General features: G+C 40.2%; 1 protein-coding gene across 2 annotated transcripts in view; it reads left to right on the top strand.

Moving 5' to 3' along the window:
• The window catches only part of PPARG (peroxisome proliferator activated receptor gamma), a 192,563-nt gene that overhangs the window by 73,829 nt on the left and 100,885 nt on the right, over positions 1–17,849 (top strand). For both annotated transcript variants that reach the window (XM_069206652.1, XM_069206654.1), the window contains 2 exons: positions 6,310–6,537; positions 10,761–10,930. In XM_069206652.1, coding sequence (XP_069062753.1) covers positions 6,310–6,537; positions 10,761–10,930 — 398 coding nt within the window. The remainder of the gene's footprint in view (positions 1–6,309; positions 6,538–10,760; positions 10,931–17,849) is intronic.

Below are 17,849 nucleotides of genomic sequence, written 5' to 3'. Positions count from 1 at the left end.
GGTCAAGTTTGCATGAGCCCTGACATGGAAACAACAATGACAATATAAAAATATTGATTTATCGAAAATATTAAATACAATGGTTAGCTCCATGTATACAATCCATGTAAGCTATTAATAAATTAATGTGTAATGATTGTATACTTTTTGCATGGAAAAAGCCATTTATGCATTGCTATGAAAGATAGAAGAATTCCTTGAAACAACCGATAGCTTGAGGTGAGAGAGAAATATAGAACTATAGCTCTGTGGTGGATCCAAAGCTTACTTCGTGTAAACATTAATGTGAAGGTAGCAGTTGGTCTTTCAGATAGCTATGCTGTTAAGCCCGACCTAAAAATTAATTTTGAATCCCGTGTACATATATTGGTGTATATCAGCTTGGGTATCGGCAATAACAGAGTCTTCCTCAGTAGTACCTGCCTCTGAATTGCATTTTTTCATATTGCCTTTGCTGTCTCGCTCTATCAATTTAAGCAAGGCTTCACTTGCAAAAATGGGGCATGATCCCAGGTTGTGCTTTGGTGTACCAAAATCAAATATGCCACAAGTAGACCGGAGTTTTATGCCGCCTTAACAATAACAGAAATCTAGTTTGATAACGCTGTCACCGTTCTCACATGTGCAGATATGTGCAGGCATGGAAATCCACAAAGGAATCCCAAAGTGTACTAGTGCGCATTGAAGTCTACCTCCACTTATGGGCCATCACCTTTGAGGGCGATGCTCTTCCCTGCATTTACTAGCACCACCAAAGAGGTAGATATTGGTACAGAGAGACCATAGGTGATAAGGACATTGTGAGAATGTCATTTATTTAAGCATATGATCTGCAGCCTGCACAGCATAGGAATAGCGATGCATAAATTATGTATTTGTACAAACGAACACAGCAGCACCATTAGATGCAAGAGGAGATCCACAAAGATATTTCCTGGAAAAACAATTTCGAAAATCAACATTAAGGGCCATATTTACAAGAAAGTGGCACATCACTAGTGATGCACCACTTTTGTTGCTGCACCCTTGAGTCCACTAATGCCACCATGGTAGCACTGTATTTGCAATACAACGCACTATGGCGCATGTTAGGGGCAATTGCGTCAGTTTTTATGATGGTATTGTAACGCTATACTGGATTAGCTTAAAACAAATAATGCTAATCAAGTATAGTGTTTAGAGGCCCATTGAAATCAATGGGAGCCTCATTTTAACGCCTGCTTCAAGCAGGCATTAAAAATGATGCTATAAATGGCACAATGGAATCTTGTAGATTCCATTGCACCATTTGTAGTGGCCCTCTAACGAGAGAACACCTCCTTTGCATACATCATGCATATATGCTTGTAAATATGGCACTATGGTAGTAGCCTGTTAGCGTCACATTTGCAGCACAAAGTTTGACGCAAATGTAGCACTAAGGGGCACAAGAGCTTTGTAAATCTGGCCCTAAATGTGTTATTCTAGCAAATAGTTACAAATAATCGACTTAACATCCCACAGAGATTACTTAACTAGGAGCAAAGATATGAGTACCATATTAAGACTCATAACCGGGATAAATAATGACATTACGTGGTTATTGGTGGGATAGTTCTAATATCCAAAGCCTCATATTCCCTTTACCCAATTGTGATCTGTACAATATAGCAGTTAACCCACATAGCACTAGCGCAAACTATAGGAGCTCACCCCTCTTACATCTGCTTGATATACCATTACTCAGCAAACAAGCAATCTTCCAGCTATTCTGTCATTCACAAATTATACACGTTGCAAAGCATAAAACAATACCTACCTAATCAGGTTTCTGCCCACAATAAGGGAACATTTACACTGGTGCTGTGGTAACACCTTACTTAAGCCCACCCTAGATGGTTTACTCCCAATGTTAGGAACAATACATGCACTCAGTAATAATATTCTACCAGAGTTGAATTTGATGTGCATTACTATCTGCAGTGTAACGCCAATCACACATCACCATAAGTACACTCTTTCCTACCTGCTGCCTTCCACCAGATGATGTCACCACACATTATGTTCAAAGTCGCACATGGAAGTGGTTGTCCTCACTGAAAGTGATATGTACTCTTCAGCTCCCTTCAAATACCTTACATCTGCTGTAGATAGGTAAGAATCGGAGGATGCCTTAGGTTAACCAGTAGAGATTCTCCCTTTGACTAAGTAAGTAGCACGACGCAACATGAAGCAGGGGACACTTCTCTTGTTATCACTGACTAATGATCTGCATATTACATCACAATTCCCCAGTGTGTGGCTGCAAGGGGTTCTCTTCTGTTCCTTCATGGGGCTCTGACACCCTATGAACATTGTAAGACCAGGGACGGCTCCTTCACAATGGCGGAGGAGAGTCACCCCCCTGGCTAATAGCCAGCAGATGAAAAATAAAACAATAGCTTACTATCATTTTAGTTTTCATCTGCTGGCTCAGCCAGCATGTGAAAAGAGGTGCGGAGCTGGGCCATGGGAGGGAGAGAGAGAGCACCTAACTGCGCATGTGTGTTTAGCCGGCTGCCTCAGGCCAGCCAAGAAACATGCACACTTAGGTTTCTTCAACCAGGTTGTGTTGAACAGCCGGGCTGGAGAAACTGCACAGACCCCAGGGTAGTGTCTGAGTGGCAGTCCAAGCTGCTCAGACCAATCCTGATGCTGCTTTCATGCTAGGTTTAGCATTAAAGCAGCACCGGGATAGCTGGGGAGCCTGTGCTGGTATCCCAGTGAATGCTGGAACTCCAGAAGAGGAGCAAGACGGCAGGAGGCGGCGGCAGCAGGAGGCAACGGCAACGAGAACGGTAAGTGGAGTTATTTTTGTTTCCCCTATCCCTGTCATCGACTAGACAATGGAAAAGGCATGATGAATACATTCCTTTCACTAATGAAAGCAATCAGATTTTAAAAGGCAAGCCCACAAACCAATGAAAGTGACAGGCGTAACATGGGCGTGGTTAAAAGCCCAAACAGAGATTACAACAGGGACTGAACGCTTGTGCACTCGACCCTAAAAATGCAGGAGAAAGGTGGATGTTTCCAAAGGATTATTAGATATGCATCTGTAGAAAGCATGTAAAACGTGACCTTGAAAAAATTGCAGCTGGTTGTGACATACAGCCAAGTATGGAGATTAGTGATAATAGACAATCTTCTTATTTCAGAAGGAAAGACTGGAGAAAATTCACTGGGGGAATTCCGTGACATGACGGAAATTCCCCTACTGAATTCTGATTTGGATTTAACATTTCCCCAAAAAATCCGAGAATGTCTCACTAGCACCCAACTTTAAAACAAACTGACAGGAGGCACAACTAGCATGACCGTTATGTTTAATGCAAGTGAAATCTTACTGAAATGCCAATGATGCGGCTTCCTGTATTTCATAGAATGTTCATTTTTCTTGTGCGTTTACACTTAATTTTCACCTGCAGGAGACTTGTTCGAGCAGAATATTTTTTTGGGTGGTATTTAAAAATGGCTATGTGCCTCTGCATCACGTGCTACTCTAGAAAAAATCGCTGTATGACTGTTGGAACTGTGTGAAAAATATATTGAGCTGGGATCATGACCACTTTAGGACAAGGCATATCTCGCATTCAGTTTCCAAACAGATGGCTACCCATGTCTATTTCGCCTATTTCTCTTATTATGTAGATTTTGTGTGTGGAAAACATATAATTTCGCTTATCCGTGTGGACGATCTAAATTAAATTAGTCTATATAATACACCAGTTACCCAAAGGTCACACTTAGGGAGTAAGAAATCTCTGACAATTAAACGAAATCTTTCACCCTGCCATGTCGGTGGCTATTAAAGGTGTCCTAAAGGCTTCTCAGGAGTGACAATACTTCTTACACTCTGAAAAATAAGTCTGACAGTTATTTTCAGTTTATTCATACACTCACAAGTTACTCAAAAAATGCCAATAGGAGTTCTATTCCTAGGCTTCTGTTTCACAAACCATTTTGAGGTGTTTTTATTACAATGGGTTCAAATGACCACATCTACTTCTACTTGAATGCTCTCATGAGTTAATTTAATGCCAAAGACTGGTACAAGGTCACAGATTTACTAAAGTCTACACCTTGTCAGTGGCAGGGGTGGCTCCTCTGTTAGGGAGGAGGAGCGTCGCCCCCCTGCCAGCAGCAGAAGCTGCAAAACTTTCACAACCAGGGGATAATAAACTATGGGCCGTATTTACAGGCCCCTAGTGCCACAGGAGCATCACTTTTTGTGACACTCCTGTGGCTCTAAGCACAGCGCCGTATTTACAAGGTGGCATTAAGCAAGGCGTAAATACGGCCCCTTCCCACGCAGCACTGTGCGTGGAAGGGGCGTGCAATGGGTGTTGCTGTGGACGTGCCAACACCTATTGCATTTTGATGGTGTCTCAGATTTATGAAACTTCGTAAACCTGAGGCAGCACAAAAATCTAACGCCACACCTAGGGTTGGCGTTAGCAGGGCACAACAAGGAGGAATACTTTTTTTCTTCCTCTTTTTTTGCTTTTTATATGTGGCTGCATTCTGCTGCACGCATAGAAAAAGCAAAATGCCAGAAATTATTGTATATGTGTGGGAAGGTGTCCCTTCCTGCACATAAACAATCATTTAAAAATGACGCTATGGCACTTCTAGGCGTTCTGCATTGTGCAGCACACACAGAAGAGCCAAAGCACCATTAGTGATTGTCTATTTGCAGGAAAGGACACCTTCCCGCACATAAAAATCACACCCCTCAACACAAACATCCTTGCACGATGGTGCAAGGATGCCTGCGTTGGCACTGGCAGCTAAATTTAGCACCAGCGCAAGGGGAAACACAGGGGTGCGCCGTATTTCCTTAAATACGGCGCATCCCTGTGTTTCTAAAGTGACGCGGTGCGGTGCTGCCAATTTTGGCGCAGCATCGCACTGCGCCATTTTTCTTTAAATCTGGCCCCTATGTTTATTATCCCCTCATTGTGAAAGGGGCAGGGCATCTGGGATGAGGAGCAGTGAGGGGGAGTGCACAGCACTGCCCGTCAGAGCGCATGTGTGTTTGGCCAGCTGGCTCTTTGGAGAGCCTACAGATGCTCCCTGTCTGCCTGGGAGCACCCTGGCTGGGCGCTCCCGGCCAATCCTGATGCTCCTTTTGAGCAGCGTCAGGATTGACCGCAGGGGAGCCTGTGTCTGCCTGCAGCCAGCAGAGGAGAGGAGAGGAATGGGGCACGGCGGCGAAAAGGTAAGTGTTCATTTAAAGAAAAATTCTATTAAATTTTAGACCCAGCACTCACCCCTGCGCGCCACACCCATCTCGCTCCATAAGAGCGAAGTAAGCTGCATCTGGTCGGGGGTAGTAACGCTATACAAATACAATTTAAAGTTGTGCATGAGTGCTTGTCCCACGCAGTGCGACGGTATGTCATGCTAAGGGATTCAGATACTGACACTGGTCTACTTTCAGATGCAAATAACATTTTGTGTCAAACTTGGATGCTATGCAACTCTGAAGGGCACCGCGTCAGATCAGCTATTGTCATGCGACTTGTCTTTCCATTGAATACAAGTGTCAATGAAAACAGACAATTGTTTGCTATTTCCATCTATAATACATGTACTTTTTTCACCTGATGCCTCTTGTATGTCTTTGCCCAATGCTGAATTCCTATTAGTGTCATTCAGTTGCAGTATATTTAGGTGGCTGATGGCATTACCTACATGTGGCACATGGTAAAAACTATGCACCTTAAATGTTGGCAGTTCATGCTATGTAGATTTGCAGATCTCCACATAGCATTTCCAGGGTTGAATTGACCTATAGAGCTACCTGACAGTCCCAGACGAGCTGGTCTGACAGGGCAGTCTGTGGGCAGTTATTTTGGCTGTTTGTTGGTCTGTTTTACGGTCTGCTGGGCCAGTTTTCACTGTTGAGTTCTCAAATATTAAAACAAACATTGCCCGCAGCAAGCTCAAATCCATGCAGTCTTCCATAGCTTGCAAAGCACTTATATGGCTTGTCGATTTTAAACTCACCCAATTTCCAAACATGGGCCACTTTTTTTGCAATCTAGTTCACTAAGAAGGGCCTCTTTTATTTTAGAGTTCTAGCTTATTTTCTGGAAGTCCGACACCAAATATTCTGTTGCATGAGTCTTGAAACTGCTGCAAGGCCTTCAGATGAAATATACTGTTTTGTAACCCTAACTCAGCATACCTTAATTATCATGTCGGTTTGGACACAACTTTTTGATATAACTGTTTTCAGCAACATCCAGCTTCTCAGTTTGGTGATTTGTTTTGCTTTCATTTCAGGACAGAAAATGGTGGACACGGAGATGCCGTTTTGGCCCACTAACTATGGAGTCAGCTCGTTGGATCTGTCGGCCATGAGCGGCCTCTCCCAGGGCTATGACATTAAGCCCTTCACCACGGTGGACTTCACCAGCATTTCGGGCGGACACTTTGAAGAAATTCCTTTATCGAGAATCGAGCAGGAAGAGTTTGACTTTAAATATGACTTGAAGTTGCAAGAGTGTCAAAGTATGCACTTTTCTTTCCATTGAAACGTGGTCTTTATTTCAGTCTTTATTAACAGTCTAGCAAGAAACCCATTAGAAGTTTGTCAGTTAATAGTTTTTATCCCAAATTATTTTCTGGCCTGAATCCATGTGCACGCCCTACCAACAGAGTTCCACCTCAAAAGCTATAATGACAGACACCGAGTTAAAAAGCAAGAGAAAATATAATGAAAGGCATTGAGTTTTTCTGTTATCAGGCCTGGAAAGCACCACATCTTCCACCACAGCATATGAGACAGATACAAATGGTAAAGTACTCTCATAATAGTTTCTTCATGAGCTACCTATAAAAAATGGTACGCGGGCAGAACTTCTCTTCCATCAAATGTGTTGGAAAAAAAAAAGCTTTCCAAATGTGTTCATGTTTTCTACATTTTAGTATCGAACCACTTTAAGTAGAATAGGACTTTTTAATGAAAGGAAGCTAAATCAATTACTTAAGTAAAACATTCGACTTATTTTTTTCCAGTGGGTATAGAATGTCTTTTTTGTATTCATGTTTGCAAGGTCGAGAAATGCTCTATTTTCCTCTGTGTCATATTTCACAATGGAATAAATCTAACATCCTGCAGCAGTAGTGATGGCCCACCACCGGCCTCGACTCATATCTAACTGTATGATGCCCTTCCAAAAAATACCTTATGCAAGAAATGCAACATTGCTAGGAGTAAGTTCCTGAAATGTACCTTTAAGGTACGGGGACATTTTAATACAGCTCCATCACCTTTGCTGACAACTACACAATACAAAATTGCATTTCTACAGTGGTCCTGCCTGCATATTACATGAATACAGAAGTTTTGATTGTAATATTTTGTTTATTACCAGTCTGAGTGCAGATTTGCATGTACGCTTTGTGCGATGCTGTCTTACTTTAGAACTCTAAACACAAATATTTAATGATAGCCAAAGCACAAGTGGTAAAATCACCCTGGTGAAACAACATAATAAACTGTGTGTGTGAGCCCAGTTGGCTTCTTCTGTAAAAAGGTGCTTGCAACTTGCATCTGTGAAGCAAGAAATGGTAATTTCCACCTCAACTCCTTCCTGGAACGCTTCATTGTGATCCATCCCAGGAAAGGAGAAGGGGGCAAGATAAGAGGGCTCCTAAAATGTTAATTTCCAATGTTAATTCCCAGAGCAAACTTTAGATTTAGGAAAAAACTGCTGCACAGAATTACAGCAATTTGGGAAAAAGTTAGAACACTGTTCAGAAAGTGTGCTTTTTGTGATTTGGTGTAAATATCTTTATCAGTTTTGAAGAAATGTGTGATTAAAGAAATGGTTAGGGTGATTATGAAGGGTTTTAAAAATAGGTATATCTGGACTGTTAGTGTCCAGATGTGTTCTGACGCGTTACTTTAAAGGCGACAAGTCAATCCTGATTGGCTAGCCACAATACAAACAATATATTGTGACAGCTATTACAAGATTCAAGTTCATGGTTCTCATTGAAATGCATTGTAGTGAATGCCAGGAATTGAGGATCAAAAAAGGAGTACATATAAAGCTTGAGGTGAGCCCTGAGCCCACCCTTCATGAACACGTAACACCCTACTTGCTGAGCCTTCAGTCTTTTGCAGCAATGGTTGAGAAAAGGGGTCTATTGTTCAATGATACTGAGCAGCCAGCTCTCAGCAAGTGACCTACCCTATACTGCACCCATCCTTTGGGTGAATACAAGTAAAATGACAATGACACCCTCCAAAAGTGCTTCACTTCTAAAATATCCAATTTCTTTTGCATCTTTTGAAAGCTTGCAGGCAGGTGTATAAGACACCAACCATTAATTTAGTTTGATGTATTACTCCTCATTTACAAAGTCTATAGTACACTGTCAGAATCATAGGCTGATCTCATTAGTGATGGTTACAGTGTTGTTATTTAAATAATCAATGATGTAATCAATTATGTTATTTAAATTTAAAATGTGATGAGTGATGTAATATGTGAGGTCATAAGTAGTGCATGATCGGGGCTCAAGTTATAGTTAGTTCACTAAACTATAACTTGTGTATTTTAGTGTTTTATTTGGGTTTTTTCCAATAAGCTCATGTTTCATTCCAACACCTAACTATAACATCTCTTTAATCATTGGTGAAATATGCAAATGCATGTGAGCCTGCAAAATTTCCCTAATACAGATGGGTTGTGGTGTTTATAATCTCTAATCTCTTATCATTAGAAAATAGGTTGCTGCTCAACTGTAATACATTATTAAAGTTGAGCTGTAATGTCATAATCCCTGCTACTAGAGCCAGCAACCAAGGTGCAAATTATGTCCAGGAGAACAAACTGCAGTTTAAACAAGGACATGGCAAACAGTTTTTTCCTCCTTTGGGTCTTTATTTTTAAAGTTAACAGCAAACAACAGAAAGGAGATGCTTATTTTCTCCACACTTTAAGTCATTACATGAAAGATAGAATCTCTGCATTTTTCTGAACTTTCTGAGCTAAGCATTTTTTAATCTGTCTCACATTGAACTGATTCTAATATCTGTATGCCATAGATTATTAAAACATTTTTGTTGTCTGTTTAATTTTTGTACTACATATTCTAGTTTTATTCGTCATGCCTGCAAACATACTATTTCTTGCATATGAAAAATCAAGACAACAAGGATGTATTTGGTTTGTGGGAAAGGCCATAGTCTGAGCATGTGTTTTAAGGAATAACGCAACTCCTGTAATATGTTAAGAGAATATTGCAGATCAGCTCAGAGTTCTATGATCTTATAAAGAGACTTGGCCTTATTCTCTCTCTCTGTTCACATATCTCCTTAGTGACTTGAAATATCCTTATAACGTGTGGCAGTGGGTACTTCATTCAAGATATATATATATATATATGTATATATATATATATATATACATATATATATATATATATGTATGTATTTATATTAGAGGGATGTGATAGTTTGGCAGACATTTTACCCGCACAAAACCAATTCAGCAGTTATAATTATACTTATACTTATGTTAAGAAACTATAACTCATAACCTAAAGTTACTCAATGGCACGAATTACAGATAAGTATAACTACAACTGCTGGATTTCTATGGTTTTGCGTGCGTAAGCCGACCACCTACATATAACGTCCTTGTAACCTTTGCGTTTTTCAGTGAATTTCTATGCTTTTTAATATAAAGTAATATGTATGTTAATACAACCACCACCACACATGGCCTTCGACCATGCACAGTACTGGTATGGTGTGTGAGTGGGTGGAGGTTTTTTCCCCATGGGGTTTCAGATCCGTGGATACATTGCAGATTTACACTGAGGGTCACACTGTGCACTGCAATGGATCTGCAGATCGGCCAAAACAAAAAATTGGACAGTTTTTTGCCCATGGGAAGTCCCTCAGAGACCCCTCTATGTGTCCTATTGGGTCAGAATACCTCTACCCTTACTCCTAATGGTTGTATTTATTTACATTTTCTCCCCGGGGACCCAGCCATGATGCAAAATGATGGCTGCAACTTTCCTTTCAGGATGCCGCCAGGCAATCAGGGCCTTTCTTTTCACCCAGATCCGTGGGTACCCAGACATCCCATGCGGGTACCCGCAGATCTGCAAACGATCTGCGTCCCTAGATATCTATATTATTTTTTCTTTAATAATTTCAAAACTACTAAACAGATTTACACCAAATTACAAAAAAGAAGCTCTTTCTAGACCAAGATCTAACTTTCTGCAAAATTTGGTGTAATTCCTTTCAGCGGTTCAGCTGTAGTTGTGCATTATCGCCACAGACAGTGCATGGGGAAATAGCATTTTGGGACCCCCTTTTTTGTCGGCCCCTGATTCACAACTGACCCCAAAACTTTCCAGAGAGCAACTGAAGTAACTGGTGCACTAGTTTTTACATTTTTGTGAAGAGTCATCTAACGCCGCCAAAATTATTAGCAAAACAAAGAACACCAAAACACTTTGCCTATTAGAAAAGTAGGTCCTAACTGTAAATATCTATTTGCTATTGCCAGTAGGCTATGTATATATATATATATATATATGTATATATATATATATATATACATATATATTTTTATATATATATATATATATATATATATATAACATATGCAGATATATATGTGTCATCAGATAATACTATAGTCTTCATAACTAATATGTTTGACACACCATTCTCATGTTCTACTATCTTTTTATGTACACAGATTCAATTAAATTGGAACCTCCGTCTCCTCCTTACTATTCAGAACAAAATCATTCTTACAGTAAACTTCCTGAAGATGCCTCCAACTCCCTTATCGCAATAGAGTGCAGAGTGTGTGGAGACAAGGCTTCTGGGTTCCATTATGGAGTTCATGCATGTGAAGGGTGTAAGGTAAGCCACATTCTTTTGCTTGGACCGGGATTAACTAGCATTCACAAAAATATTAATGAAGATCTTTCCCAAACACAGACTGATTGTTTCAGGATTTGGGACATTGTAGAGAAGAGTCAATGCCCTTCCTAGTACTTGAAGAACTCCCTTGTTATGGAAAAATAATGTGCACCTGGTTGAAAGACATTTTGACTCAAGAGCAGAATCACCCAAGCAGAATTTATGATTTGTACTAACATAGTAATCCTTTTATCTCTAGTGGTTAGAAAAAAATTCTGAGTGGACTGTTTTCACAGCCACCTCTCATAGTTTTGGGCCAAAATCTATTCTCTAGACAGAGGGGGAATGTGTGCAGATTCCGTGCGTCCCTGCTTCACAGTGAACGATATGCCACACATGCTGATAGGTGTCAGAAGACCTTTTTGTGACCCCTTCATACCCAACCACATTTATACCAGAAAAAGGCTGGTCTAAATAAGGGCACTTTATGCTCTTACAGTGTCTGCTCTTTAATACCACTTTAGTATACGGAAATAGAGGTGTTTTGTCATGGTTCACTTCAGGAAAATGTGTGGTGATGACGAGCAGGGATTACAGCTGATGGATTGTAATAGTTGATATTCATTTAGCATGTCCCTATCCATGACTAGTTGGAAGACAGGCAGTTAGTGGGGGAACACTCCTTGTGTCTTGATGTTCTCGTCTGTGTCTCCTTGTTACAGAGCTTACGTCTCACTGTCTCAATGTCTCTGTCTTAATGTCCTAAACTGTGGGGTAGAATTACCAATGTTTTGTGTGGTGTCTGACGTATGACAACATGATGTAGACTATGGTTGTGATTTACTATCCATTATAAAAGGCTAGAAGTGCAGCAAAAATATGCACTGCACTTGGTGAGTGTCCATGCAACCCTTAGAAAATATCAGGGCCAAACTGGGAACTATTAGTAGCCATGCAAACATGTTCAAACCAACTTGACACCCTTGCTCCCCCATGTATTGCTATCTCTCTCCCCCTCTATTGCCCTTTTCATATATTCTTTCACTCTTCCACTTTCTTCTCCCTCTATATAATCTCTACCCATCCTCTCTTTCTCATCTTCCTCTCTCTTTACTTTCCCTCTTTCCATCTTTCTATCTCTCCCACTCAGCTTATGCCCCTGTGGAAATGAACAGAGTAAAAAATGTCCCAAAGGCAGCCATAGACCTTGAAAAACTAGCTCCCAGAGGTGGTATCCTCTGGAGAAAAAAAAATCTACTGAGATGAATTGCTAGTTTAGCCTTAGTGATATAACTTCACAAGTCTTCATGTTTCCCAGTCCCAGTGTTCATGTCAGTATATCCTGTGGCTAGTATATCTTCCGTCCACTGTCCTCGTCTCTTTCTCTGATCTAGATGGGATGTGAAGGTTTCTAAGTCTCCTTGATCCTTTATCCATAGTTTCCTGCCACCATTCCCATTCCCATCTCTCCTTGTTAAAGTAACTCCATCTTCTTACCCTGGCTACAGGTCACTCTTCTGTCATTTCCGACCATCCCAAATTCTGGTTCCCCTTGTGCCAGTGTCTGTGTCTCTGTGCTCCTGGTTCCATCACCATGCCCCACTGATCTTGTATAACTGTCACAATACCCATGTCTTTTCATCCTAGGGTTCATATTTTCATATCTAAGCATTCATGTAAATGTTGTCCCAATACCCAGGTCTTCCTCTCCAAGAGTCTGTGTCTCCCTGTCACAGTGCCCTTATCTTCCCTTCCCAATGTCTGTGTCTCTATGCCCAAGTCTTGTTTCTCTAGGTTCATATCCCCTTGTCTTGGTGACTGTGTCTCCATGTCCAGTGGTCATACCTGTCCTGGTGTGAATGGCCCACTGTCTTTGATCTTGTTCCCACCTATTCTAGTGTCTGTGTCTCCCAGTCCTAGTGCCCATGCCTTTAAGCGGCATGTGCCTTTAAGAGGCCATATCCAAGTCTCACCTCCCAAAACAATGGTTCTGTAACTTTAGGATGTTGTAAACCTCGAAGAAGGCTGCATACCCAGTGAAAACCACGACTGAGAGCTGTGGTACCTAGATTTTATTTGAACCACTGGAATGGTAAACAATGTAGTCTTAGCTCTGCCAATCAAGGCATCCCTTAATGCCTCCTCAAACCCGACATTGGATTTATTTATTGTATTCTACAGTCACATATCTGCTAAGGGATTTAGCATATTTGTTTGGTCATACATATGGCCCTTTTACTTCACTGTGTGCAAATGCCCATTCATACCATTGGCTCTTCAAAACTCTCATCACAGAACAGGCTGCATTATAAGTCCTGCTGCATAAGACCATAGAGCCCTTTTTTCCTTTGTTTTTTTACTTGCTTACAATACACAGCATATATGCCATCAGTGATATCATTAATTATTTAAATCAACATGTCATGAGTGATGACATAAGTAAAGTCTTAGGCAGTGCATAACAAGGGTGTGTGTTATGATTAGTTTAAGTAAACCCAACCAGCAAGTATTAGTGTTTTCTAGTTGTTGTTTTGAAACCATAACTGTTTTAGTGAGAGAGAGAGGGTGTGTATGTTTTTGAGAGACACAAGAAGGTTCTACTGTGCATTTATAACAATCCCAAACAAAGCTAACTTTAAAGAAGTTTTTTTAAAGAAGTATTTGCTAATTAACAATATATCAGGGATGTTCATAACTCACATTGAATGGGTGTTGGCATTTAAGTACATTCCTAAACGTCAAAGTTGTTTGGTTTTAGTCACTCTTTTATTTTTACTACTTATGTAAACTACAGATGGTTTTGAATCTATTTAACTATTTGGTAGACCATGGCATTTTATGCTTCCTGGAGCTTGTTTAGTAAATAGTTAGACATGTCTTGGATTTAACACTGCTTCAACAACTTTCGTTTTTAATGCAGGTAGTGTATATTTTTGTTATATGCAGTTTATTGTGCTTTCATAGTCTACAGTGCTATATGCGCTTATCCAAATGGGCACCTAGGCCATCATTTTCAAAGATTTCAAACATGGTACCGCAGATGTGAAGTTGCTGTGCTGTTTTATGTGAAAGGGAGATAGCAGAACTACATTACTTTTTTCATTTAAAAAACTGTTTTACTTTTTCCCTGCACTGACACACAATGGGCTGCTTAGAGCCAATGCAGGCATCCTTGTCCATAGTGCATTATGGTCAAGGTATTTTCTGAGCTGGAAGAGATAATTTCCTGCACAAAAATTATCCTTAGATGCTTTTTCCTATTTGAGTGTGTATTGCGGAATGCAGCTCACATGCAAAGAAGAAATTACAAAGAGAAATAATGAAAATTCTCCTCCATATGCAAGCCTCAATCAGGTGCACACTTTTGGCGCAAACCAATGTCTACAACTCTTTGTAAATGTGGCTTTGCTTCAAAATTCATGCCGCAAAATACACAAGGCAGTCCAATACCCTGTTGTGTTACTTTTTTTCTTACTGAGCAACTCAAATTGACATGCATAGCTTCGCAATAACCAACATTTTGCATCAGGTCAAAAAAGTGTTGGAAATCTGATGCAAAATCTTTGTAAATCTAAGCAACAATTTATTGATTTTTATGATCTGAGGGCAAAAGCCTTTCAAGCAGGAATCATTTAACTGAGCTTTGGTCTCAAAGAACATTTCCCATTCAGAAGATATATGTCAGCAGCACCAGCCTGGAACTGAAGTCCATACACATCACTCCATAATGTGGAGTAGAGGTTGCATACAGACATAAATGAGCATGAAAAGCGATGTAAGAGGTTCCACAGTTCATTTTAGTTGGGTCTGAGTAACAATCTCCCAACTTTCCTACTGATCTCTCAGAAAGGATCTAATCCAGTATGTTTCCTAATCCAAACAAATCTACGAATCATAGATTAAACAACTGGCAAAATAAAATATTTGTTATTCCCTTAGCATCCAAAATGGTCATATCTGCTCTAACTCAACGATAGCGTGTTTCACTTGCTTATCCTTCTTGAAACTGCAAATTACTCTCAACATTATTCATGCAGGGCTGAAAACTTTACCTCTTTATAACTCGTAAATGTATTTTTTCTTCTAAATACTCTGAATTTTATGCGTTTAAGTAGCATTTCATCCTTTGGCCCTTTAAATGCTTTTTCTCACTATACTCAGTCGCGTTGCCAATATCCGGAACATTTCCGTAAAGGGGCTGCATTGAAGAAAAACAAATGAATAACTTTTTTTCATATAGCAAAATGTTCTTACTCAGCGTGCCATGCCTAAGGGCTGTAAAGAAAAGATTGCACTAATATCAAATCTCATGGTATTCAGTTTGTGACTCCAGCAACATGGCAGACTGAATCGTCAATGGCTGGTTTTCAACTTGTAGCCTTCAGATCTCCACAGCAGTAAGCAGTGAGTGATAACTCAGCACACAATTTTGCTTGCTATAGTGTACCATCTTGCAAGCCAAAACACCATACTTTAATTTACTAATACCAAGAAGCTCCTGCTTCTTTCCCATGAAAGACCACTAGCTCAACATTATTGCTCTAACACTCATGATACCACACAGGGGATCCAAATAGAGGTATCTGGGGAAGATTCTACTAATGAATATCAATCTGAGCATGTTGTAGTACAAGAATATTTAGCACAGAATATCGAGGGTCAAAATATCAAAAGGTAAGTGCATATCGGGAAGTATAGATTTGCTATTCCGAACTTCACATATATGCATTACGTAGGTACACATATGTGGAGTTAAGTATAGAAATTCTAGACTTACCTGTCAATATATGTTCTTTCAATATTTTGTCCTCGATGTTGTGTTACATCGATTTGGTGAGATTGATATTCAAGATGCAGACCCTAGCTGAGGTAATTGCCAAAAATATTTCACTAGATGCAACCCCATGCAGCTTAAACTAATGTAACTAAGGTCATTAACATGCAAGAGTGGAATAGTTTTTATTAGTTTGATTCGTTTAGTAGCTGTTGCTTTTTGTTTGTATAGAGTTACCATGGAACAGTATCACGTCTTCAGTATATACATGGGTTAAGGGTTGAGTATTGGTCCAGTCGCTGCTCTGCATTACATTACTTTTTTGTAAGTTTGGAGGCCTAGTGGTTTGTGATGTTACTACATTGACACGTGGATTGTTGTAGTGTGCTGGTTTACGTTCATGGAAAACATCAATAAATAAAATACAAAAGTGCAAACCTCTCCTGTTCCTGCACAGACCACTTTGAGCAACAGAATCAATCCAGGTTCTTGCTCTGAGTTTTCAGCCCAATACTGAGTTCAATTTTCTGGACTCAATGCATGGGCAAAGATTACTGCCTACTCCTTCTTCTCGAGCCAGGCAACCTTAAGGGAGTTCAGGCAAACAACTGAATATTCAAATCATGTCAGTTTTATTTCTATTTGGTTTTATGCAGTTCTTTTTCTCCTTATCTCAGGACATGGTGCGCTTTTTTTCAAGTTCAGCGTTTGGTTTGAGGACATTGTCCAAGTTCGGTCCATTTTATCCTGTTACTCCTTATTGTTCTATTTTATAAGGTGATGTTTAAAACCCCACACATTGATATCACGTTGTGAAATGTATGTCACCTTATAAAGAATTATAAAATAACTCAAATTAAAGGAATAAGATGCAGAAAAGGGTGAATTATTTCCAGAAACAACACAAGTTCAAAGAGCATTATTGCTAATGATCTAAGAACATGATTGCAATGAAAAAAAGATAAAGCGCTTTGTCTTTTAAGTACCTTTTAGAAAAGATATTAACCAAAAGTAGTGTAATCACATATTCTGTGACTTGGGCCTCTGCATTATTCTTATACTATAAACTTGATAAAATTGGACAGAAAATTATGTTTTCAATGTTCACTCTGATTTTCAATCTAGGCCCAGCTTTGCTTACACTTACATTGCTGTATTGGGACTTACTTGGAAAGTAGCCCTAAACAGAGTATGTCCTACGTTGCAACAAGAGGGGGCACCATGGGTGGCACAGGCACTCTCGTGCTACCACCGGTGGATTATTATTATTATTATTATGCACATCTGTACTTACTAACATTGACAGACAGGGATTTGCGCAAAATTGTATGCCTCCTTGAAGCTGGCTTAAGGTTGGACAAAAGTTTGCTTTTCTCCAAACTTGTCCAAGTTTGCATGTGTGCTGTACTTTAAAGGACACATGCAAACTTGTAAGAGTTTTAAACTATGACTAGAAATAGTATTTTGCACTGGAATAGTTCCCTTGTAAGGCTGTGGTTGTGGTGCATAGCAGCCAAACGTGTACCACTACAAGGCGAGGGAGGAAGAGTGTCAGAACCTACTAGATAAGGAGCTGTTCTGCTCCCTTTCTTTGATTAAATTCAGCCCATTAGTTGTTGCACTGTGTTGCGTGACTTATTTTTTAATTTGCCTCTTAGTTTTTGTACCTGATAAGTGTCCATTTGTGCACCTCCTTGGCTCCCAAACTTGGCCCATGTATCTGACTTTCTGGTCTGGCACATACTCCCCTATTTACTTCCTGCTGCAGTGGCAGCCGGCACAAATTAAAAGAGGTGGGTGGGTGGAGGGGGCACGGGGTAGCGCAGAGGAAGTTTAATCAATAAAAAATAAAAAAACTTTTCTGGTGCTCCAGGACGCCTCGGTCTCCTATGCTTCCTGGTCCCAGCAGTCCCTGAGACAGCATCAGAAACTCCCTGAGCAATCCCCCCACTGCTCTCATTCTATTACCAAGCATGAGAGCAGCACAGCGATTCGCATGAGCGGGCTGATTTACTGCTCGCTCAGGCTGTGCTGTTTCTCCAACCTGGCTGTGCAATACAGCTGGGTTGGAGAAACCTAACTGCGCATGTCTGTTCAGTCAGCCTAGAACAGCCGGCCAAACTGACTTGCGCACTTAAGTGCACA

The sequence above is a fragment of the Pleurodeles waltl genome, chromosome 9, assembly GCF_031143425.1.
Source record: "Pleurodeles waltl isolate 20211129_DDA chromosome 9, aPleWal1.hap1.20221129, whole genome shotgun sequence".
NCBI classification, from domain to species: Eukaryota; Metazoa; Chordata; class Amphibia; order Caudata; family Salamandridae; genus Pleurodeles; species Pleurodeles waltl.
This window is presented reverse-complemented; position numbering and strand designations above follow the sequence as displayed.